Below are 27,203 nucleotides of genomic sequence, written 5' to 3' on the forward strand. Positions count from 1 at the left end.
TTTGCTTTCCTGTGGTTCCTACAAGTCCATTATCTTTCTTCAAGTTTATGAAAATATCTTTCAGAAAAGTGGTATTTTCCATAACCAAACACAAACAATTACAATCTCAGTGTACTGTAGTTATTTCATCATACTGTTATGGATTTTAAGCAAAAACCCATTAAAAGATCAATTATCATTGAATCATTTGCCAGTAAAACAACATGTTACAAATTAGACCTGCAACACATACAAGTTAATTCAATCACTGGAGTCAATTTTCAACTTAAAATATAAACATTAATTGCTTTCAAAAAAAATTAAAATAAAAACCTTTTCATCTGTTTTACTTACTTTAATGAGTAAATTTACTCTAAGCTTTTATGAGAGCTTCATCTATTTATGAACATCATGAATTAATATAAATGTCCTGCGCAGGTTTGTCTTACAAATATTATGAAACAGTTATTAAAAGTACATATTCATTTAAGAAATCCAAATTCTTTCTTTTAATGATTATTAAGAAGAAAAGCAATTTAAATGTTTCATGTTATCACATCATGTTATACATTTTAAACTATATACATACCTGTATATAAAAATTCTGCTTTCATAGAAACTAAAATTACACCTTTATACATAATGTTATGGTGTTATTTGCCCTTTTTTTTTTGCATATTTCTTTAGCTATTCAGCATCTCCAAACACTAAAAAAATCAGTGCACGTGAATGCTTATTATCTACCGCATTTATAAACTTACCGACTTATGTTTTCAGTTTTGTTTACGTCACGTGTGAGCAGCACGTCTGCTCCGTTACTCAATCAAAAAGGATGGAAGTGAATCACAGTGTTCTAGCAACATCTATCTACCTGTCGACAGTCACAGTGATAAAATGTGGTACGGTACCTGAAATTCCTAGTTCTCCCTTCTCGCCCTTTTCTCCTTTAGGTCCCGAGTCGCCTGGCTCACCTTTGGGGCCCGGCAGCCCCGGTAAGCCTCTGTCTACAGCTTCGCCCGACACGCCTTTACGGCCCTACGACCCACATCAGAAACATGGTTAGCCTTGGAGATGCTCCAGTACATGAAACCACTCACTTCCCTCCCCGTTTCGATTAGTTATTATTTTTCAGAGTGACTAAGTTTTATTTCACATTATAAATGAGGTTATATCAAAGTTTATAACATGATACTCGATAGCTACAAGGATTCATGAGAAATACATAAAGCATAAAATAAAACTTGCATTGCATAAATATTACAGCTAAGCGTTGGAAATTTTCTCCAAAAAAAAAATATAAATGACTGCATTTAAAAGAAAATTAAAGCGTACTTACATGGTGTCTACGGTTGAGTGGATGTGCCACAAACCAGATGCGAAGCCAGGTTGATGGGTTAGTGAACTAAAATTCTAGCAACTACATACAATACTTGTTAGTTAATACTGTGTAGGGAAACATGTGGTATTAGTTGAAGCATCACACAATATAAACAAAATAAGCTAAGAAATTCAGAGGGGAAAAAAAAAAAAACAAAGCATTACCCTGCACATAGCTAAATATCTGTACAAGCTAAGGAAGGGTGCATTGGAAGAACCGTCAGTAGCATAACAAAACATATTAGAAAGTGTTCAAGAACAGATTAACCAAATGCCAAACAGCAGTGAGCTCACATTATTTCATTATGCCACTGACATTAACTAAATTAGAAAACACAACAATAAAATAATACAAAATAAAAATAATACTAAACAAAGTAATTCATTGCACATTTGTTAGGTACTGCCACCACCATTATTCTACAAAAACAATTGTGTAAAGTAAAAAAAATATCCATTGCCATTAAAAAAAAATTTTACTTATGAAATTGTTTAACTTCTAAAACAATGTGTCTGGTTGTAAAACATGACAAAAAACAACTAACACAATCCACAATTATAGCAAAAATCATAAAATACCCAGACATTAAACACAAGAACACACTTGGTGCTTAGGTACCCCAACTGTGGTATAGCAGAAAGAAAAGGAAATCAGAAAAATTAAATTTCCAAAAATAATTCATGCTGCTGGGAGAATTCATGCAGCTGCATAGCATAGAAAGCAAGAAAATTGGAAGAAGTAGATAAGTAAGTGTTACACATGCAGTCCTTGGAAGTGGGTTTATTGATGTGTTTCAAGCAGCAGTCATGTGCAAAAAAGTAGGCACAGGCTGAAGGTGATATATCGTGGCTTTGTAATTACTGTATATGTATTTTATAAGCAAAAATAAAACATTTCCATGCTGATATAAGTACTCATTACATTTTGTTAAAGAGTATTTGGTGTCATAAATAAACATTATAGCAATTCAAATCATAAAAAAACTTACATCCTTCCCTATGGTTTGAGTAGCCATATGCAAGTGCTTAGACCTCAATGGAAAACTGCTTTTAACGTTTATAAACACCATTAAAACCGGCCTACTTTCTGCGCACTTATACTGTTTACATTCATGCGGAGGGGAAAATACTGATAGCTGTAAGTCATCCCTTTCACAGATATGACAAGGTATAGAACAAATTATATATTTTAAATAGGTTAATGTTCTTGTAGCATTCTTTTATACACACACCAAGAAATGTTCCATGTGGACACTATTATGCAGATAGAAACCTTGTCTTGTCTGTGCTAATTATTTTGGCCAAGTAAACTTGTTAAGTAGTGTTCTTTTCCTTACCCTCTTCCCCCGTTTGCCCCTTGCCCCCTTCTCTCCGGGCATGCCTGGGGGGCCAGTGGGCCCCAAATCACCTTTCTCACCGCGTGGGCCCTCGGGTCCTTCACAACAACACAGCCTCGCGTTAGTTGCCCCTACGTCCAGGCCTACTCCCCAAACTCACTCAAAACAACTCTACCTCCACATTCCTCAGCAACAGCCGTCATGCGCTACTATCACAACTTGTTCAACTCTGTGCCAGTTCAATTTGGTCTTAAAAATATTACTAGCTAATTTGTGGCTGCTAGAACAGCAATTCACTTCCATATCTTTTCATATCCACATTTGATTGTTGAATTTAAAGTGAACTTAGATTTAAATGAAAATGTATACAGTTTTTTTTTTTTCATTTTTTCCCTTTCTTTTTCTCCAGCCATCTGATGATCCAAACCTACTTATAAACATTACTATGATAGCTGCATCAATACATTACAAATAATTCCGTCCTTTAATCATACATTCTTGCCCCAGACCTATTAAGTAAAGAACTATTTTGAAAGCTTATTAGAAAACTGAAATAAAATAATAAAAAATAAATTAATTTTGTAAACTCAAACCAAAATAACTCAAAAACATGCTGTTTTGACCTTCCAAATTGAGGAATAGCTTTACGTTTGTGCATACTGAATTATTTTGTGCACCACACGTATCTGACAAGGATGTTATTAATTTTTCACGTTGCAGTAATGGATTTGTGGTTCTCTGTTCTTTTTTCTCCCCAGTAGACGTCTTTTGTGAGCCAGTTTCACATGTTCCACAACCCAGTTGAGACCGCTCTCTGGTTACAGTAGCATTAACCAAACATGTCCCTGCGCTCGTGCAATGGCAGGTAGGTAAAACAATAACATGGTTGTACTCACCGGGAAGGCCCGGAGGTCCAGGTGGACCCTCGATGATTCCTGTGGGGAACTGGTCTCCGTTCAGCGTCGTCGTCAACCCGCGTTCGCCCTTGTCGCCCTTATCTCCCTGCGCAACACCAGCCGCCCTTTGCAATAGTCGGCACCACACTTCTAGCATCAACCACACCACGTCTGTCGACCGCATCCGTCTCTCCAGCGGGGCAGAATTGTAAGTAATTTCACCTATCACTAGGAATGAGAAAAATTTGCGTACTCATTTCAATACAAGCAACATTTGTACCTGCAGCTTCCATTGGTGCACAATTCATGCAGAGACCTCAGTGCCAATAGCACTTGTGCCATTGAAGAAGTGCAGAATCACGAGATGACATTAGCCCGAGTCTATGGAGTACATCATGCAGGTCAATTTTTTTTTACATTCCCTACCTATCACTAATATTCTAAGTTTTAAACACTATGTTCTGCTTCTCAAACTATTGTGATAACTATGTTCCAGTGCTTTGAATTTCACACCTGACACACATACAAAGAATCATTAAAAAAAAATGTGTTTTGAGAGTAAGCCTTGTCTGCATTATTTATGCAAGGCAAAGTTCTGACTGACTCACCAATGCATTGCACAAAATGCTTGATGTAAAAAACAAAAAATTTTCCAACATGCAATTCATTTTGAGACAAATGTTAAAAACCTTTAATATTGCTTGCTTAGTACTGATGAGAGTCCAAATGTATTGTCTGATATTCTTCTATACTAGATAAAGGTTACTGTCAAGTATTATGCTCAAGTAGGAAAAATCAGGATCGTTATCTGCTTTTATAAAACACAGAGGCAACAGAAGATTTTATGGTTAAGGGAATACAATTATATTGTTTGATGAATAGGGGGAGGGGCAGAGGAAACTGTCTCTCTGCTTCCTTCCAACCGTGGCTCAGTGAAGTGTGATAGTTCAGTACATACTTATTTATCTTTGGTTCATGCTTAGCTATTTTTTTAATTTATCTCGCTTAAGCCACAGAAAGGCAACTTCCTCTGTGTGTTTTTAAGAGGCTCGAGGAAGAAATTCTATATTATAATGTAATATTTTTAATGTAGTCTTAAAGTACGGATAAACTTATAAGTATTTTAAGTCTATGCCATCAAATGGTAATATTTTGGTGGTTGTGATAGTGTGAAATCTGCAGATGACCAACCAGCTTGAGGTTACAATTCACAATGCTAGAGTATTTTGCATGATAAATTAAATTGTATTTAATATTTAATAAAAACAACTCTCCTTTGTTCCTACTTTCCACCACTAGTAAAAATAAACATGCAATTTAAAATGTTTTTAGTTTTTTTTCCCCATGCCCCCTTTCCAAACACATTTATCATCGAGTACACATTCATGGTTTGGACCTCTTAAAAATTGGGCATCTTCCTGTAGTGAAGCTTCAATTATGTTGTGTGCAGTATAAGATATAGCTAACAATGTTTGATCATTTGCTTTACTCAACATTTCAAGTGTGATATCAATTTTTCATGCACAGAAAACTCTTAAATTTGAAACACAACTACAAAAATGCTGTATAATTTTCATTACATTGATGCAAACTTTAAACAGGGCCATCGAGGTGGTGTGAGGGGGGGGGGGGGGGGGGGGGGGTTCAAAATCCTTGAGACCAGGTCGAGTTTCAAGACTTTTTTATGCTTGAGTGTACCCCCTGACAAGGCAACAGTTACAAGTCTATTGTTAATAGAATTAATTGGAAACCTTACAAGGTATATGATGTGTGGATCACATTTACATTTATGGCCGGTAACGTTTAAGTATTTAGAATTTTGAAAATTTGTACTTTAAGTAATCACGAGGGGGGGGGGGGGGGATAAAATTATGTGCCCCCGGACCTTTAGTTTCTCTCGACAGCCCTGAGTATAAATACACTTTAAAGTTTTTTGTTTCAAAGCTATATTATATAATTTAAATATGTTTATACTATGTAAAACTCCAAGAGTTAAAATCCAGGAAAATGCTTCAAGTAGCACCAGACTGAAATAATAAAATCTTGAAATAATTGTTAACACAGTTAAAACATGACACTTGACATCTAAAATCATTTAACCTCACTCATGCTGACATCTTGAGAACCTGTAGAGGAACAAAAAAAAAACCACACTTAGAATCTGCCATAACACCAACAAGCAATTATGACTGTTAATTAAATGCATACATAATTATTCTCTAATGACTAATAAACAACAGATTTTTAAAAGTATGTTAGTATGTGACCCAGTTAAAACTACAGAAGTGATATCTGCTGAGTGCTAAAACAGAAACTAAGAAGAATTGTTAAACACATATAAAACTACTGAAAACCAGACATTTACTATTCAAGAACTGACTTAAATAGATCGAAAGTATTTAAGTTAAATGCTACAATCAATTCTAAATTTTTTGCAAGGTTATATTCACAAAAAAAAAAATTTCAAAATTTTTTTATACAAATCTAAAGGATGGTCTGCAGTGTCATTATTACTCATTATAATTGCATCAACAATTTTGCTGATTTTATAATAATTTTTATAATTTAAAAAGTGAATGGAGTGAAATAACACATTCGTTCACTTAATTTGGTAATTGATCACTTCCTATCTTACGATTTTTGACATGTACCATCATAGCTCTCGGTATATGGTATTTGGTGGAAGTAATTTCGTGAATAGAATGGAAATGTTTAACCAGTGCTGCCATCTGTGGAAGATGGAGTGAACCAAAGTTCATAAAGCCAAAGGGAAACTAAATAGTATTAACTGTTTAATTAATTTGAACTAAATGGGCAGTATTTTTTCAAGTATTTTTCACTTTTATCAGACCAGTTTCATTATACACTAAAATTTCTGTCTGCAAATTGAATGATTCGATAGTCAACGTGGCTGCTTCGGAAGTGAATGCTAGCGATGGGTGTGGAAACTATGTGTGATTCATTACCAGAAATTTATTTGAAATAACAATTTGCATATATATTTATCACGCTCTGAATTATTTTAAAGAATTCTACATAAAAATTAATGTCTAGGTTTCATATTATAAGTGTATTTGGAACATGAGAACACACAAATTTGCTCTTACCAAGTTACCAAGGTCACACATCTCTGGCAAGTACTGACTCACTCACATTTTTTAATATTAAATTATTGTGACCCTAGACTTCAAAAAGTGTTTCTTAAAGTAAAAAATTAACGTTGAATGGTGTTGCATGAAAATTCTTAATATGACAGCTGTTATTATTATGGGCTGGGAACAATGCTGAACCGACTCTGGGCTTGTAAACAGAATGATGAAGGAAGGTTTTTTTTTACAAACTATAACTGGTCAAATCTAGCCCATGTTACTCAAGCCTTTTTGTACACGGCCTCCAAGAAACATACAACATAAGTTTTTTTTGCAGCTAGTTTTGCTTTGACACTTTCAATGGGTTACTCATCCTAAGGAATCAAGGAATCAGTATCAGGTAGTATCTGCAAACTAGTTGATTATCATTTTACTCATCACGTTCACGTGTCATCCCATCAAATAAAATATTTCCTAAACAGATAATTAAATTTTTACACAGAAAACTTGTAAACATAACTTTTACATAATGAGCACTTTGTAACCAGGTTTAAAATTTATGGGACCAAACTGTAAAAAACATTTGCATGGAAATCAACTTGTGAAAGGAATAAAAATTGTTGCACAAAATGTAAGTTCTGTAAGAAGAGGTGCTGCAATACATTCATTTACTTTTCATTAAAAATATCATGGCAGTATTATTTTACTTCTTGAATAGTAAACATTCATTGCATCACATCACAGATATGCTCACAAAGCTTCTTTTTTTTTTTTTTACTACACAGTATTCAAATTGTTTTTCAAATTCAAGTAAATTTATATTAACCTGTATGAAAGAAAAAAAACAGAAAATTAATCTATTTTTATTATTTTGGCAACTTTCTAAAACAGCGATGACCAACTTTACTCTTTTCCAGGGCGAGGTATAATTTTTTAATCAATATTAAATTTATAAGAATTAATTTTACTCTTGTGTTATTCTATAAAAATGGACAATAAATACAATATGTAGTATGACGATGAAAAAAAAAATTCTTTCAAAAATGGTTATTTAAAAAAACCAAAGATAAAGCTTTAAAACTAAGAAGTGCCAAAAATAATGTGTGGATTACGGTTTATAACTGTGTCTGCCGACAACTTATTCTGAATATGCAAACAAAGTTGGCTAGTACATGATAATAGGACATGTTAATATTTCTTCGTTAAGATTAAAAGATACTTTAGGTGGGCCGTATGAAACAGTGTCGTGGGCCAGATGTGGCCCGCGGGCCGCCAGTTGGTCATCACTAGTCTAAAGTAATACCAAAACAGTTCAACAGCTTAGCACATCAACTTTGTATCTACCACTTAGGCCTGTGCGAAGCTTCGAATAAGCAAATCCAATTAAAGCTCTTTTTATATTTAATTTGACTTGCCAGGAAATTTTCTATTCATTTGAAACTGCAAATGTGGGTCAAAGCTTCGCAGCTGATATGAAGCTTAGCATTTGTTGCGAAACTTTAAAACATTGGATGCCTAAGAATCTTTGCTTCTCAGTTACAAGGTGCTGAATTTTTTTTTTTTTTTAATTTTGAACTGAGTGTTTAATTTTACAAGTGCAGATGATAATAAATAAAGTAACAAGTTGTTAAGATTGGTATGATCAGCCACATAAATATGAGGAAAACGATTTACGTTTAAGATTTTTACATTTTCCATCAATTTTCACAATTTTGACACTTGACATTTAAATCCCTTCACAGAACACAATTGTTACGTTTCTAAACATTCAATAAATAGTAACACCGATTTTGGATACATGTCACATGGTAAGTCATAGATTTGTAACACAGCAAGGAAATTTCAAAAAGCAATTAGGTATTTGGACATCAATTTATTTCTTTTAGAATGCTAATGTGTAGTCAGCATAACTATGTGCTATGCGTTACATGAAATTGTTTTATTTGGTATACCTTTATATTTAAGTATTTATTTTAATAATTGAGTAGCTTTTTCTTTATTACAGGTGTTTATATGAAATTTAAACAGATTTTATGATTTTTTTTAGTACATCACATGACATCTGCAAATGCATTTAAGTATTGTTATTTTTGAAATAAGCTGAATATTTTTAATCACTTTTTTATGGTATAAAAACAATTATTTATTGTGTGTTTGTGTTTTGCATGAATAGTGTGGGTTACTTAAAAAAAATAAAAAGGTATTACTCAGACCTGCTTTTATGAATGTACAAAATTAATTTTATGTGTAGTTATTTCTATTGAATGCTGGTAAACATAGGGCCCAATTAGTTTTCTAATCTTTACAAACGTTAAAACATTTTTTTTTTTACTTCATTCTAGTATTTTATAAAAAAATAAGTGTAATATAGTTTTGCTGAGAAAAATATTCGTTACTGGATTTGACTTCGAGAGTATTTTAAAAATTAAGTTTGATATTCGCTTTGATTGAAAAAAAACTGGTATTCGCACAGACCTACTATCATTCTTGATTCTTAGTAAATATATTTGAACTGAAAAAAAATCTTTCTGGCTGCAGAACGCAGAAGCCCAAGAGGTTGCTAGCTGAAGCTGTGATGCGGCAGGTACTCAAGAACCACGACAGTAAGACAAGAGGAGAGACGACACCCAAACACCCAGTGCCGCAGGCTGAGAAAGTGTTTTCGTTGCACTTACGGGCGGGCCCCGCATCCCGAAGTCACCCGGGAACCCCCGACTGCCATTCCTGCCAGGGATACCCTGGCACCAAACACCACACACACAAGTGAAAAACAAAAACCTATGCTGCCAACAGTGAAACACTAGCTGTCATTGCACGCTGCTGCTTAGCTAAAATGTGTTTAAAAAAAATAAAAGTACATCAAGACCTTCACATACTCAAATTTAAATTTACTCTCTGCATTATTTTGATAAGGTTGTAAAAAAAATTCTATTCCATAAATTGAATTTCTAATACATCATATAACAACTAAGGTAAAGCATATTTCCGAAAAATACGAATGAAATTTAATTAGTCATGGCCCACTTTAACTCCAGATGATCATTCAGAAATAAATATGAAATAGTACATCAATTTACTCAAGTGAATCTAAATAGCAATATTTAAATGATTGCTTTACCATATAGTGGTTCCTACTGCTCCCTTTACATACCACATCAACATTTGACATTACGTAAAACTGAGTGACGTAGTGACGTAGTACCATGGGCGTAGATCCCGGGACGGAGGCGCAACCCCCCCACCCCCCCTTCTCATAATTAAGGGAGCCCCTCACTGAGGGGGCCCGATCGCTCTCAAAATACGTGAAACAGGGTTGGTAAATGTAAATGTCAAAACTATGTTTTATGAAATACTTTCTGTATATTTTAAAGTTTTCTGCTTATTGTATTAATATAGACTAAAGTACGGGTAGTACAGTAGAACCCTGTTATAATGTTCCTGCATATAATGTTTTCCTGCTTATAATGTTATATTTTTAAAGTCCCAATATTTCCCCCATAAAGACAATGTATTTATTTCCTGCATATAATGTTCATAAATAGTGTAATTTCCTGCTTATAATGTTTTCTTTCTAACATTCAATAAATGGGGGGGAAAATGTTTTAAAACCAAATTATTCCAACACTTACGATAAAAAGTTTCCTTTATGTATGTTTATGTTTACAATCACTGCCATACAATACATGAAGTTTGTTAAAATACAATTTTATGCAATATTCTGAAGGTACACAATGTTTATAGTTACGTGTCAGTTGGCACCCTTAGTCAACTCTTCTCTTCCTTGCCATTCCAGTGGGTATTCAGATGCACGTACATAGTCCTACAATATTTAAGTTGCCAACCATTGAGAGAGGGCATAACTAAAAGTGTTTTCTATTGCTTACAAATAATTTTATTTTCATTCATACATAGGAATCCCAAAATTAAACATTTTCAGGTGGCGAAGGAGTATACGTTCTTACTCTTAATGTTGTCATCATGAATCGTGAGACAATTTTACAAAAAAAAAGTGGCAGTGTATCTTTTAAGACAAACAAAATTTAACCAGGGAACAAGACGAAGTTGAAAAATTGTTGGCTTGTTTCAGAAAATTTATGTTTCAAGTATACTATCTTTGGTTTTAACATTAAAGTTGTTTATATAGCTTGGTGAGTCCATTGGTACAAAGCTCTTACATTGTTAAGTGCGAAATTGAGATTTCCTGCTTATAACGTTTTCCTGCTTATAATGTTTTTTTCTTGTGCTTCCTTGAAAAAAATTATAACAGGGTTCTACTGTATACAACATACTTACAAGCATCCAGAGATGACTTGTGTCAATTAAAACCCACGCGCCCCTGCTTAATACAGTGTTTTTTTTATAGCAAAAGTATAACTTTGTACATTATGGTGTTGAATAACAGTAAATTGTTATATTCTTGTCATATTATAAATCCATTTTAAATAGCTTGATAAACTGTACAGCAAGCAAGCCAGCTAGTGTTTCACTTGTGACAACTGGGGAAAAAAACCATCAGTAGCAAGCAGAAGTATCTCACTGGTAGTCCAGGCTGTCCAGGTAGACCTGGAAATCCAGGTGGTCCCATGTAGCCGTATTCACCCCTTACACCCTGTAAATTGTGAAACATTTGCAACAATCACAATGCTGGACATAAGAACTAATGTGTAACTAGATCAGTCGTAGAGTTCTTTAACAGCATATATCTCATTTCACGAATACTAAATCTTAAAGGCCAGAAATATTATCATCAGTATTATATCAAATTCTGGCTTATGGGCCATATTAGTTTTCATATTACAAGCTACCATTCCAACAGGCAGTAAGATATGTTGTGTCACATTTAGCAATTATTAATAAATTATTGTAAAATAATCATAAGTAATAATAATATATTAACATTTTAAATACTTTGAAATCATGGATTTCTTCAAGTAGCAGGTACCATAGCCTAAGGAATCCTAAAACCATTAAGCTTGTTCCCTAGATAATAAGCATAATGTGAATTCCTACAACAGCTGAGTTTTCTTTTCTTTAAGTATAAACATTTTTTTCACTCTTGTGAGGAGCGATGTTATCAGAAACTCTGTCTTCCGGTGCAGCAAGTCTTAACACTTTTATTTTATTTAGACACAGAGGTATCCAATAGTACAACTAATTGGGAACATACAGGAACACGCCAGTGTCTCCGACTCACCTTCGGTCCTTGCAGTCCCGGGGTGCCGGGAGGAGCCACGGGCCCTGCGGGGCCCTGAGGCCCTATAGTCCCCGGCGGGCCAGGCTCTCCCGGGATGCCCTGCCTGCCGTCGTGGCCCGGCAGGCCCTCCGGACCCTGAGGCCCAGGCGGTCCCGGGGGCCCGGGTTCGCCCGGCTCGCCCTACCAAAGTCACCAAGTTACACCACACAAACAAACTGGACACGTTTTGGATATGCATTATCTTTCCCCTTCTGAAATGCGGCGTACGTGCGTGTATATATGTATATATATAATATATATGATATATATATGATATATATGATATATATAAATATATATTATATATATGATATATATTATATATTATATATCTTATATATATTTTAAATATATTTTATATATATTATATATTATATATGATATATATATGATATATATGATATATATAAATATATATTATATATATGATATATATTATATATTATATATCTTATATATATTTTAAATATATTTTATATATATTATATATATATATTATATAATATATATTATATAATATATTATATTATGTTATATATAATATATATATTATGTGTTATATATATATTATATATAATATATATGTATTACTCTAGTAGGTATTCCCATTGCAAGAACAGTTCAAAGAAAAAAATATGTATATCTAAACTTTCTGAAAAAAAATTCAAAATCACTGCAAATAATTTGGAAAACAAAATGAGCACAAATAAAAACATATACTAGTGAAATCAGCATATATTTATCTTGGCTGTGAACATTATATTAAATTTTCTCGAACACAATATTGAATGTTACTTGTAAGATAAACTGAATTGAGCATTGCAGTTTACTAAATTTTAATTTGTAATGGAAGTGCTATGAAACTCTGTTCACATAGAGTCTTGATGGCATTGGATCCTCTCTTACTAACTGGGTTTCCTGCAGATGTAATCATTAGCTACATAAAAACAAAACTATCACTCAAGAAAGTGTTTAGGCCCATTTTGAAAACAGAAATGTAATTAATATCGGATGTGAGTAATCCTGCATCATTTAAGTTTCTACTGACTAGATGCAATATTCTATGTGTGTCTTATCTAAAGAAAGTCATTAGTTTCATCTTTACATAACTATCACATCCTATATTCACTGTTAACATGTCTTTGTCTACTAATATCCTTCCTACCCTCAACTTTCCTCTACATGCATTGAAATGTCCAACTAACATTTTAAATCTTTCAGTCAAGTAATGCAAATACATTATACATTTAAACCAGAAAGTGACTCTGGAAAGAAGCAATGTTCACTTGAATTGGTTATTGAATTAAAACACTTAAAACAAGCTATCACTATAATAATTGATGGTTTTAATTAGTATTAATTTGATTAGAATTTGAAAAGCAAAATAAGTAGTTACTAAAGTGTTTATTAGAACTTATAAAACAAGCTGTTTCTAATGTTTCAGATAAAAAAGAAGGTTCATCATGACTTGTCATGATGAAAGTTCAAGGAATCAACTCAAGTTTTCACAGTTATAGATTGCTATGGGTTATTAACATAAGGATAATCATGGCTACATAACTGAAAAATTGTAGTACATACAGAAAATTCAACTTTTGCATAAATACTTACTGCGCTTAGAGTTTTTTGGACCATTCCATCTCATGAACTATAAAAATCTCTAATCTAATCTCTAATCTCTAGCAATCAGAAAGAATGGCCCTAAGGAAGATAATTTCCAAAAATCTCATAAAAATTATAGGAAAACGGGAAAAAATATTTATCTGCAAAGCACTTAATAAAAGTTATTTTGAAGTAATTTTTGATGTTGTTTCCAAAACTTAACATGTTATTAAATACCGGTACTTGGTTTCTAAGTGAGGTATACTTACAATGTTACAGATAAAAATGCACAACTTTCAAGCATGTTCTAAATAAAAAAACACTGACATCTAAAAAACCACCACTTCTTTAAAAAAAACAACATAGACACGCAGGCAGACATACAGGTAAAACATACTTTCTTCCACAGAAAAATAATAAATATAAAATCTAACGGCATGCAATGCAGGCATTCGTGGAGTCTTATTAGTGCAGAAATTGTTATAGAACGTGTTTTTTAAATGCATACACTCATTTTATAACAACTGGCACTGGGCTGTAATCATCTCCACACACTTACGGATCCTCTACTGAGCACATATTTGAATATGAGCTCTGCTGCTATTCAATTTTTCCCAGTGATGGTGAGCAGAAAGAGTGAGTGTGACGTGAAGCAGTTAGTGAGGAGAGCGAGTGGTGAAAGAAGAGTTGAAAAGAAATACATTGACTTGCACAAAACTGATGCGTGTCTGTGAGGTAACGTCTTGCAAAGGACTTACTTTGAGCATAATGATCTGGTGGGCCGAAATGTTATGGCCTGCCTCCTGAAGACCCTAGAAATTATCAACTCTGCATCAGTCACACTCAAGTCCCCAAAATGGTGAATTTCATTAGGTTAAGTACATTTTCTGCACCACTCCTAGCACAACAGCACATAATTAGCATGCCTAAAAACCAAAAATAACAATAAATTTTTTTTGAGATCCACAAAAATTCAAAATTAAATGAACATTTAAACTAACATACACATGTAACAAATCATGCACAGAACTACAGTCCAAACATACCTTATTTTAATTGAAAATACTGATCTTGCATAAAATACTATGTTATTGTACAACAAAAAAATTCAACTAAAATGTTTCTAAGCATAAGAACATAAAATATTCCTTTAAAAAAAACCAATAGTAGTTGTGATGAAGTCTTAAGATCATCCTAATTGTTCTTATGTATCAAAGAACCCACAAGTGTTTCAATTAGTTAAAACTTGAAGTAGGATTAAAATGAAGTGCATGTTTCAATTAATACGAAATAACAATAAACACACTTATTAACTGGCTATCACGAAGGTTTATTGCACAACTAAATTTTGATTGGTAATGCCAGCATGGCTATCCTTTAGTCCCACATACAAAAATTCTGATAAGTGCAATGTTCCTCAGTGTTTGTTGCCAATAAGTGTATTAGTTTTGCATGTGAATCCAGCTACTATAACACATACAATATTTTTTTACCAAACTCGTTTTAAATATTTCAAAATCACAGTTCACCTCACTGTTATTGAAAGATACGTCTTTTAGGTCGGTTATGACAACTAAATCAAGCAAGATTATAAGAACCACGGTTTGAATAGAGTAAGTGTGTTCTGGAGTAAACTCAGACTGGAATCAACAGGGATTAGTTGGATCTGAGTTTATGATCCACTGTGATCTGAACCCAGATTGCCTTGTAGGTATTTTTAGAGTAAAAAATTGGGACCTACTATGTGTTATACAAATTCAGTAAGCCAGAGCACGTAACAATACTTGCAACTGAATACGATGTGCAGCTTACTGTACAATATAACTTGCACGAGAAAATACTTCACATTGCCTTCTAAACAGTTTAAAAAATATTAATAGCCATGATTAGGAAGTAGAAATTATTTATTATCATCCAGGTTAAATAATTCTAGATATGCCAATGCTGTTATTACTTCTACAATATACACATTTAAATGCAAGTTTTCTGTCAATGTTTCTTACACTGAATCAAACTGAAATGTAAGGAAATATTATCACTGAAAACTATTGTTTTGGTTTCTTTCGTTGTGCGGTCACTACTAATTGATTCATATAGAGGGAAAAAAAAGCCTTAAATTTTTAATCACTGATCGAGTTGGACTAAATTAATAATTGTGTAATTACATTGTATGTAACATCATTTTAAAAAGTTTATAAATTTTTATTATGCACAACATAAAAAACCCAATTGTTTTAATTTCTAAGCATGCTAAATTAATTGGGTTAAAGAGAAAAAAATACATAGGTTGGATTAAAAGAGGATAAATTGATGAGAATTTATAACCAGTGTATTATTTTTCCAAACCAGTGAATATATTATCTATGCCTAATCTCTAAATCATTTTCTAAAACTTAGCTTATGGGGTCGCTTAAACGTCTTATGTGGCAAAAAAAAAAAGCTATTTCACTGTCGGAAGAGCTATAAAAAAAAAGGACTTGTAATAACATTTATATGTAACAAACAAAACTTAAATTTATTTTAGACCAATGTAATATAAACTTTACTGTATTTTAGCTGAGTCGTTAAAAATCTGGGATCACATTGATTAGAGTGGTCAAATAACTTAGCTCTCACCTCAGTAATTGAAGCGTGATTTTCGGCAGGGTCAAACTCAGAGGGAAGAATGCTCTTGTATATTTTGTTTTTAATCTTACCAAGAGTTGAAGTAAGGACTTCAATATTACTTTAAGTTTATTATTTGGTATATTTTTTTACAATAATTATTAAGTTACTATTTAATATTTTTTGTTAAATTGTGTATGCTAACAAAAATAAAATTGAGGATTTTACTTAATCTTTAATGGTTTTATACAATATATTTCAATATATTTTTTTTAAATATTTTTTTTTTTACTTTTATGAATTTTTAAAATAAAACAATTAAATGAATTGCACATGTTTCCTGAAATAACAATCAAGATGGTCAAAGTATTAATTTTAATTGCATGTGCGATTTGGTTCTATAAAATTTTTACAAGAGCTAAAATACCATTTTATGGATGCATACTTATAAACTTTAAATGTCACTTGTTAATCAAATATTTGTTTAATTAGAATTAGAATATGTTAGTGGTTCTAGTCCACCTCCACAAATTATTTTAATTTGTGTAGAAATTTTGAAAAACTTCACATGAGGCCTAATTCTAGTGATAGAAGTAACCAGTACCTACCAAAAAAAAAATTCTGCCTGCAATAAATATGGACTCTGACCGGCGAAACTAGCATCCTCTGGTTCACGATTAGTGAACTATAGGACACAATTGTAATGGGATTCGAAGATGTCTGAGATGACAACCAAATCCATAGGTAGCCAAATATGTTCGATTAAATCGAGTGGCGGACATGCCCGAACATGTGCGAAGGCTCACAAAAGGCAAGCCAACAAACCACAAATCTATAGACCATTAGAAATTCATTGTGCCGAAACCTAAATTTTTACTCTACGTGTATTTATACACAATGACTTGCAATTTATTGTTTTACTAGTAGTTATGATCAATCTGTGTACCTGGTTTGGAAAAATTGTAATTTAAAGGCTGCTACTGTGCTACAAACAAAAAATAAATAAATAAACATGTTAGCTATAGAGTGTGGGAGAAAAAATATCCAGGCATAAGAGAAATGGTTACGACTACTTGTGTTAGATGCACAAACACCAATCAAAGTGAATCCACAGCCAAGGAAAACTACAACTGTTTGACCTTGGGCTCACCTTGACAGCCACTATCTCAGCGTAACCTAACGTACCACCCCTAAGGGTAGTAACTGAGCGCTTTAATCCCTGTAAACAAAGGGAGCTGGTCAGCAGGCACTTGTGCATTGTGTTAGTGAGTGTTACAGTCACAACATTCAGTACGGCATTAATTTGCATGGTGCAGAAGCTCAAAAATAGTAGGTTGCACATACGCATATTTGGAGAAGATAAACACATCAGGAAAAAAATAACCAGGAATTTACCTAAACTAGTAGCCTAATGTATATATTTATGAGTGAATGAATAACAAACTTCTAACTATATCCAGGTAATAAAATACAATATAAAAATCTCTTCTTAGGAAAATAATTTGAGTTATTTTAACATAACATTCACTGTGTGCTTGCACATAACCTAAACAATCATACAAAGAGTATTTTAAAAGATTGACTTACATGCCATAACTACTCTCTGATTTTCAAATACATAACTTTGCTATTTGGGAACCGATAACTCATATTCTAGGCTTCAAATCATAAATTAGTTATCATGAATTTGTCGGTGGTGTAATGTCACAGTACTGTCACAAGCAGCTGGTTATTTACAAATATTATTGGTTAAGTTTTGGTTCAACACAAAACAAAAAAAATTTACAGGAGTGAGTCTCTCTCTGGTGTAGTGGCTAGGATGTACAGTTTGTATGGCAGTATAAGTTTCTAACACAAAATATGCTGTTTCACACATAATGCAACACACTGAATGCAACCAACAGGGTCATCTGTTGATTGTATATGTGATAATGCAGAAGGGAACATCATCTGATTAAAAAAAAATGTCGTACATCACGCCTTTCTAGTTCACATAATTTCTACTTGCACAGATTAATATTACAGTCAGGCCAGTCACACATTATAACAACAGCACAATCCATCAGTATGTAATCATTTTATTTATCATTAACTTAATTATTTATTAAACTGTTTGATTATTTATAATTTTTATGAGGAACCTTGCAAAACACAAAGACATAATTATTTTCAAAGATTAGCCCTACTACAAAAGATGTGATATGCATAGAATTAATTTCATTATGCTGCCAGTTTATAATCTATCAAATTTGTTTTCTACTGCTCATTACTTGTCAAAAATTATGATCTTTTTTAAGCTTGAATTTCAATAAAATAAACTGAGTTTATGTTTTTTTAGGGTTTTATTCACTATGTAAAGCTATTTAAATACATGAATGTATCACTAAAAATTAAAAAAAAAAAGTACATTTTGTAAAATGATGAGGCCAATATATAGTGTGAATGGAATGTTAACACTTATGTGTGTAAAAAAAAAGGAAAATTAACAAGAAAATGGAGTCATATTAATTATTTTCTTTATTAAATTGGATACTATGTTTGGAAGAATACAAATGAGTTACACTCCTAATAAAAAAACTATTTGTTCTTAAAATGAATTACAAAACCACAAAAAAGTCTTATAATTGAGCACAGTTACAATTTATCACTACTATTTGCATTCTTGCAAATGTTATGAAAATGGGCAGGTGTAAATCAGTTTCAAAATAAATATAATTTATTTCTCCCTTAAAATGAGGTGTTCCAGTTTAATTTTCAGCTGACTATATTATAAAGGACTGCCAACTTAGGTTAGTTCTATCCTGGAGTCTTCCCTGCATTCACAGCCACATAGTGCAGCTGCGTGCCACTGAGTGGAGAGAGGCTGTTGCAGTTTAAACTATGCAGATCACACCAATGTTGAACAACTATATTCAGTAGTGATATAATATTGACTTGAAACATCTTTAAATCAGACTGAAACACACGGATACCAGGACAGAAATTATAACCATAAAAAAATCTATATCATCTTGACTTTATAATTTCTTAACTGTGGTGTCATTTCGTGGCATGTCACTTCACTAATTTGACCATTAAGTTGCATCGCGGGCAAATGGGGGAGAGGGAGGGAGGAGATATAGGGGTAACCAATCAAAACTGGTGTTCTCTTTCCTTTCCGTTAAGTGTAACTCACGGCCTAGAGGAGGCAGCACAGTGATTCAGGTGTTGATGTATAGAATTTGCTGAGAGTGATACTTTGGACAGCTTTTCTTCGAAAAGTTTAAAGTAAGTGTATAAAATGCTTAATAATGATCAGGCAGTGCAACAGCCAGCTGAAAATATAGTTTACATGTATGGTTGGAAAGAGGTGGGTGCTGGTCACAAACGTGTACCCCAATGTTTGGTGCCGAGTGAGCGAGATGGTTTCAGGAATTGTTAGGAAGTTAAGGAGCCTGCTGGTGAACAATAGCACAAGCACCTCTACCACCCCTGTACTCGATCCAGTGGCCACAGCGAGTGAAGGCAACACCAATACATCTGTAAAAGATGTAGGCAAGCCACCATTGACTGCTGTATATTTGTTATGTCAAAATAAAAATTAATTACCAAGAGTGTCTGTCTTACGTTTAAAATAAAATTAAGTATGCAATAACTGTCTTTAATTATTTTCAATACTTTGAAAGTGACATTGCTGTGGTTGTTTCACGTTCCAATGGCTGTGCATACAGATACAGCCCCAATTTCATGGTGTTTTAGATATAAAATAATTTTGTTCCAAGATTATGCTACACATTAGTCTAACATGAGGGAGGTTATTTGTAATGATTCAATGTGTATACATCTATCCTCAATGAGTCTATCCTTGTACACATATGCACGTATGAGTTGAATGCTTCATCTTTTATCTTTAATGCAAATGACAAATAGGTTGGCTGATTTTAATGAAACTGTCAGTAGTGTCATTGTCAACAAAAATGAAAGGAATGTTTAAATGTAATAATTATATTGGCATGAGTTTGTATGATACTTTAATGTTAATATATTTATTTATGATGTATTCAAGTTTCCCTAGTTACTTTTTCCATTTCAAAATTGTTCAGTAATAACTTATCTTTATTTTTTTTTTTTAATGGTAATGCTTGCCTCCGAGTTGATATTTGGCAGATACGAGACTGGTGTGTGTTGGAACCAGCTATGTCACAAGAGAGACATGACACCTACAGCCATGACACAACTACTGAAGTGAAATAACTACATTGTGAATTTTGTGTTCTTTACTTAAATAATTCTTTTTGTAAGCACAGGATCTCATAAATACTTTTATTATTTTCTGAAGCAATTAAAGTGGATTATAAACTTTTAAATTTGGTAATGGTTTGAAAATGGTATAATGTCACAAAAAATAGATCTAAGGCTGCAAATAAAATAGTATTTATAATAAACATATGGCTAGTTTTTGACCTGACGTCTAATAAATCAATGAACGCAGGCTGCACGCACGAAAAAGTGTCCCACTACGGAGATCCCACTATGGATGTGTCCTGTTTGCTCATTGTACGCATGCGTGGCACCTCTCTTCATGCTCATTGTACGCATGCGTGGCATCTCTCTTCCACTCGATTGGAAAAACCATCGATTTGACTTTTCAATCATATTTTCGTCGTTTGGATTATTAATATTATGTAATTTAACGATCGTCCACTGATTTTCAGCACAATCGGTACGGTTATTTAAAAGTAATGTTGAATATTCAAATACGTTTTGAACCAACAATGGTGTTTTACAGTTACACATAATAATTTAAATTACACCCGGGATCTTTTGCACAATGTTTTAAAAAATATTGTAACACATTATAAATAAGTTTGGTTTATTTGGGATGCGTATTTGTTATAAAATCGTGTTATAAAAACGAAATAATATATTTCCCCTACCGTGAACAAAATTTTTATATATTATATAACATCTGAAACTATTACTTTTCAAGTACGGCCTTGTGGCTGTGTGGTCAGGATAGCTAACTTACCATCCAAAGGTTGTCGGTTCGAATCGAGGCAGCAGCAAGATTTTTTTTTTGTAATTGTAAAAATTAATACGGCGCACACAACATTTCAAAAGTAATCAGTTTATTTTAATCAATGAATGCAAATTAAAGTAAATTTATTAATTAAATTGTAAATTTCATTTCACTCCTTTGTATCAATACAAAATAGTGATAATTCAATAAAAATGATTCAATTTTATTCATAAAAGTATGAAGAGGTAGAATTTATCATACAAAAGATAGAAAAATTAAAAAAAAATTTCTTCCTAAAAGAATATAATATTTTTAATGCCTAACTGGTTTGGTTGCAAAAACCTATTAAGGCTCAGTCTCAGGCCGAATATGATATTTCCTTTTCTTCTGGATCAATCATTTCATCAATGTTTTGTTATGATGTTGTCATGTTAAAACTATCGTCCGTAAACCGACTTTACAGACAACCAATATTTTTTTTATCTTTGTATTATGATTACAAACCAATGGATTAATGTTGCAAGGATAATTAATTGCATTGCAAATATTTAAAATATTAAACATGTTTTTAGCTTATAAAAGAAAGTATTGTTTTGGAATTTATGCACAGATGCAAGTATAGAATGAGATCATAAAAATATTTACCTTCTAAAATATTATTCATACTATTTTTCATAAAGTTAACATGTTCTAATTCATGCAAATTTTTAACGAAATGAATGCCTCCCAGTTATGGCAGAATCATTTATGACAGTCAACATTTCTCGTAAGATTAAATAAAACTGTAAAAAATAATTTACAACAGAATAATATATCCTTATCAGATAAACTTAAAATAAAATTAAATAAAATGCAATTATTTTGAAGAATTAAGTTTGAAAATGTACAGGCTGTTTCAAAATGTGTGGTACGTTTCAAAATGTATGGTACATACCGTAGGAGGTGATAGAGCACAAGTCAAGCACAAATCACCACTCAGTAATAAATGCTCTGTACTCAACCAGTGAAGAGTTAGGGAGTTGTATGTGCTGTGTTATGAAATGATCAGAAATTAGACAGAAAGAGACAGAATTACAGGAAACCGGCAAATTTAGGAAAATGTTTTATTTAAAAACTTCCAGTTACACAGCATCACATCTGCTGAAAATTGTGGCTGCCAATAGTGACACAGGCTTCACACCGTCGAAGCAGTGAACACAGCACACTGGCACAAACACCAGGCACGTCTTCATCTGAGTCGACGGGACTTACGCTGCGTACAAGACTCTCCGGATGACTCCCCAGAGAAAAAGTACACACACACAATGGATCTCTGGTGAGTGTGCTGGAAAACTCCCTCTAGTGTTTCATCGGTAGAGTTCTAAGCATATGGTGGCTCTAGTATAGAACCAACCCAAAACATATAATTTTCTACCAAAAAGCCTGCTAAAAAATTGTTCACTCAAAAATTTAATTAACTAAATATTTTATATATACTATAGGAACAAGATTATATGGTAAATTGAGATAAAACCTAAATAACACCAAAGCATCGCATAACACTGAAATGCAAGTGAATGCACCATACAGCACCAAAATGTAAGTTATATAATTGAATTAAGTAGCATTTAACAAAACTTATTTCATATAAAAGAAATCTTTTAATTTTTGAAATTCAAGGAATGTTATTTGCAGACAAAAAATTGTACCGAAATGCATGGATCAAAAAAAAATTATTAGTTTTACTGTGCATTTTATTCAATCACTTAAACAAGAAATGCTCACAAAATTATTTAAATGCAGTGAATATATATATGCTTTAGACCAAATTATTTTATAATAAAAATGCAGAGCATATAAATTTTACCATTATTTTTGTGGAGTAAGCATTACAAAACTGCTTTTCATAAAAAATATAAACGATAACACAGAAATCCTGCTTTAAAAACAAAATTGGACTAAAAATAAAATCATAACATATTGTCTCTACACATAAGTAATTCCAAGCAAAAGAAAATTAGTCCCAGATGCCGAGTGGTTATTCATGTACAGCCATTTCATTCTTTAAAATTGTTTAATGTTAGTCTTAGCTCTGAGTAATATGTATAATACAACTTGTACCATACAGCTGCATAATGTGCGAGTGTCATTACCTTGACCGCAGAGAAAACATCGAACCCAGGACTGCCCAGTTCACCTTTCTGACCCTTGTCACCAGCCCTGCCCTGCAACAAAATGCCACATTATACCGTGGAAGAAAATCAGAAAATTTAAAAATTCTAGTAATGACATTTATTACAAACTCCCTAATAAGTAACAACTATTCATTGATTTTAGCAGTATTTTTTTCCCCCAATAATTATTAATAACAGTAAGCTGTGTTTATGTCAAAAATTAATACATTAAAAAAATACTCACGGGTTCTCCTTTCGGGCCATCCAGACCAATGGGACCCTAAAAAAAACACAATTATTTCAGCAATAAAAAAAATGTTACAGAATACCAAAAAAAACCTTGTAGTAAAAACCACATTTTAAGATATTTGATCCAGCAAGTATCAACAGTTTCAAACCCAAGCAAAATTATACAGTAACACTTAAATAGTTACTGGATATGAAAACCTAAAAATAGTTTTGTTCTGCTTTGAAATATAATTAGTAGCAATTAATACATAAAAATAATATAAATTGTTGGTTAATAATGTTAATATGTAATTCAGTGAGTAACTACTAAAACACATGCATGTTTAAAGTATATTACTCTTAAAGAAAATAATTGTAATGCATATTTGATAACATTCATATTATTAGGTATTTGTAAGATGTAAAAACGTATGAGAAAAACCAATAACATAAAAAGCAATGCACTTAAAAAAATACAAAAATAAATGTACCCAGCTTCCAAATATTAGGGTTAGCTTATCAGCCATACTACTTAAATAGTTCAAGCTATTAATGAGTGACTAAGGTACCACAGCCAAGTTAGTTACAGTACTAACACCACGTAAAATTGAATTAGTTCACCCCTACTTCGAAAGCAAATTCTACCACCACTAGATCGACCATAATCAACTACTTAAAGTATTAATAAGAATTTTAGAGTATCATTAAATTAAAAAATTCAAGCATAAGAAGCATAAATGTACACTTTGATAAGCAATACGGTCATAAGTGACATTATGTAAACAGAAAAAAAGCTACTCTATGTTTTTTTATATTTTTGTGTAAATTTTGGCTAAACTTTGTTGATATGTAAACATCTTAGCTCTCGGTATATGGCATTTGGTAGGAGTAATTTAGTGAAAATGGAATGGAAGTCGATGAACAGAAATGTGACAAAGATGGCAGATCCACATGTAGAAACATAAACCCATATATAGTCACTTTCATAAACACTGCAGGGTGCCCCATTATTTTTTTTTATATTATCATTTTGTAATTTTAATTTTCTTTTTATTTATACACAGTATTAAGTACAGAACAGCTTCAAAGGGGCAGGCAGCTGGAAAACCACCAAACTGGTTATGAGCGGTTCTGGTTTAATATATTGAATAAGCCATATATGTGTCACATATATTGGTGTGCCAAAGGAGACTTTATGATAGTGAAACTACCCTGGAATATATTTAGTAAGATAAAACAGTCTTAGTAATAAGTATTCTCCAATTTTAAAATACCTATGAAAATTGGCATTACAATGATTATAATGCATATGCTCCTTCTATATACCCAATTAGCTTGATAGTACAGTGATAAAGCACATGCTTGGTAATCTCAAGGGATGTGGTTTAGAATCTTGTCACTGGGAATTTTTTAATATTTTTTTAATAATATTATATGATTAATGTTACATCAGCTCAATAAGGTTAAAGTTTGTTTGTAGGAAGTATTTAGACTGATTTCAGTCATTTAAGCATAAAACAAATATATAAACACGCAGGCTTCTTAGTGTTTCAAAACCAGGTTAATATTAAAGTAAAGCCATAGAAGTATAACTGCTAACGTGTGCGGAAACTTTATAGTATTAACTGTTAAGTAAATTTTAGCAAGAATGCCATAACTGGTATTGGAAAATTACCATTTCACTCATCCCTAGCTGCTATCTATGTTTAATGGTGGTAAGCAACGTTTACGATTCAAGCAAGGAATTCTAGCGGTGGGAGCAGAAAGTATGTGTGTGATTCCCATTCATAAAGTTTGGTATTTGAAAAGAGAATATTTTTCTATCAGTTTATTTTTGAAGGAATTCTACGTTAAATTTGTGTCCAAGTTTCGTATTATAGGTTTATTTGCAACATGAAAACGTGATATTGCTCATTATTTCAGAGGTAAGATGTTCACACATCACTGGTGAGTAATGAATGACTTGCTCACATTTTTTGTTTCTTTTGAGATTACATTACATCATAGTGTAATTTTTGTAGTTTTATTCTTGTTTGAGGCTGACTTAAAAAAAAAACTAATTCTTAGAAAAGATATTTTAAAACTTATGCAAGGCTAAAGACAAATAAGTGTTAAAATATTTTTTTCTCATATACATAAAAGTCAGTGTCAATCATGAAAAAGGTTCTTTTCAACAAAATAGATCTTAGAAATAATAATTTTTCCCCACGTGTTATTTCATTTTGTATATGAGCAGCTTTAGTTTTTTTTTTTGTAGCCATACTCCAACAGCATACAGATGAAAAGTTACAGCAGATGTACAGCTTCCCAGAAGGATCCCCTTTGCCTGAAGACTGCAACAGCGAAAGCATTACTGCACAGAGTTGTCAGCCCAGGTCGGCACGAAGCAAAACAGTACAATATCTCTTGTCACCACGTGCATCTAGAGAAAGAAATAACCACTTATTTAATGTTCTTTTACAGTACAGTGACAGGAAAAAAAAAATGTGTAGGTGCCATTTCTGGATGGTGTGGGAGGATCAAGCTCATGCACTGGAAACAGACTGTTCGCAAAATGGAACATAACAAAACCTGGCAAAAGAGACTACTTACAGATGTCCTCATAACTACCTCTACGATCCTCCATTCGTACGTTCAATCTGCACCTGGGCAACAATCAACTCTTAGGCCCCCGCCTACCCGGACACACATACAGTGTGCATACATAGCTTCAGAAGAAACCATGAGATTTAAAAACTGTTCAAGATGTCAGAGTGGTGTCCATTTTCAACAAAAATCATCTAAGAATCCACTGAGGGCAGATGAGTATTTCTGTTTCCTGTATTTCGTTTTAACTGTATTATTAGGAGTGTGATAAGTACTAAAATGTGTTTTTTAGTAATAATTTTCAGCTATAAAACACCTGCTAATGATTCTTGAAATCATTCAAAGGACTTGCATTACACCTTTATCTTTGCGTCTCCGCGTTTACTACATCGTAATATGGAAGCCGTGTTCAGCGATTGGTAACGAGAAAAATAAATCTACCAACTTTATTTGTGACTTTTTTTTATCTATGCAAGGCAATTTTCATGGTAAAAATTCTAACCTTAAAAAGTAAAATTCTATGGAACTGAAATGGTTTTTGGTGCAAAGCAAAATTCTTCAAGTGTTTATGTATGTGCAATTGTAGTAACTTGGGATTACAATTTACAACCTAAACACCAGTCTTTGTTTAGCCATGTCACACAAGCCTCCATGCCGGAACTGTCTGTCCGGACGTGCGTTGCCAACCTGGCAGTGCACAATATACCACACTCCTCTCCTACCCATAGTAGCGAACAACAAACAACAAGGACACACGGACAAAGAGTACTACTAGAAATGTATGTTCACACACATCACAGGTTCATCATTTTTTTGGGGACCCTGTTCCTTTTGGGGTATCGTTGACTACTGGCATAACCACTCACGAATACACTGTCTTCCCCTTGCACAAACCCCTTAAACCCGTTTTCCGAATCACTACACCTACTCCTTTCTTCATCTTGGACACTGCCAGCTGCACTTTCCATCACGTTTTCCTGTGGCTCCTTTTCTGTCAGTGCTGCCCTGCCACCTATAGGCTCCGCAGTTGAGGACGTTTGGTGGCAGGGTGGCAGCTGTGCTTCTCTACCACTGACCCGCATGTTGTTGCTGCTGACTGTGTTTGCCTCCATCTGCGACA

At 33.0% G+C, this 27,203-nt stretch overlaps 1 protein-coding gene across 1 annotated transcript in view; it reads right to left on the reverse strand.

The window, feature by feature from the left end:
* Nucleotides 1-27,203, reverse strand: part of LOC134542905 (collagen alpha chain CG42342-like) — a 149,258-nt gene that overhangs the window by 69,165 nt on the left and 52,890 nt on the right. The window contains exons 6-15 of the mRNA XM_063387491.1: nt 23,514-23,549; nt 23,249-23,320; nt 17,268-17,336; nt 14,272-14,325; nt 11,873-12,052; nt 11,216-11,287; nt 9,354-9,416; nt 3,590-3,695; nt 2,694-2,791; nt 888-1,014 (exon numbers count right to left, since the gene is read on the reverse strand). Of these exons, the coding sequence (XP_063243561.1) occupies nt 888-1,014; nt 2,694-2,791; nt 3,590-3,695; nt 9,354-9,416; nt 11,216-11,287; nt 11,873-12,052; nt 14,272-14,325; nt 17,268-17,336; nt 23,249-23,320; nt 23,514-23,549 (877 nt within the window). The remainder of the gene's footprint in view (nt 1-887; nt 1,015-2,693; nt 2,792-3,589; nt 3,696-9,353; nt 9,417-11,215; nt 11,288-11,872; nt 12,053-14,271; nt 14,326-17,267; nt 17,337-23,248; nt 23,321-23,513; nt 23,550-27,203) is intronic.

The sequence above is a fragment of the Bacillus rossius genome (assembly GCF_032445375.1).
Source record: "Bacillus rossius redtenbacheri isolate Brsri chromosome 9 unlocalized genomic scaffold, Brsri_v3 Brsri_v3_scf9_2, whole genome shotgun sequence".
NCBI lineage: Eukaryota > Metazoa > Arthropoda > Insecta > Phasmatodea > Bacillidae > Bacillus > Bacillus rossius.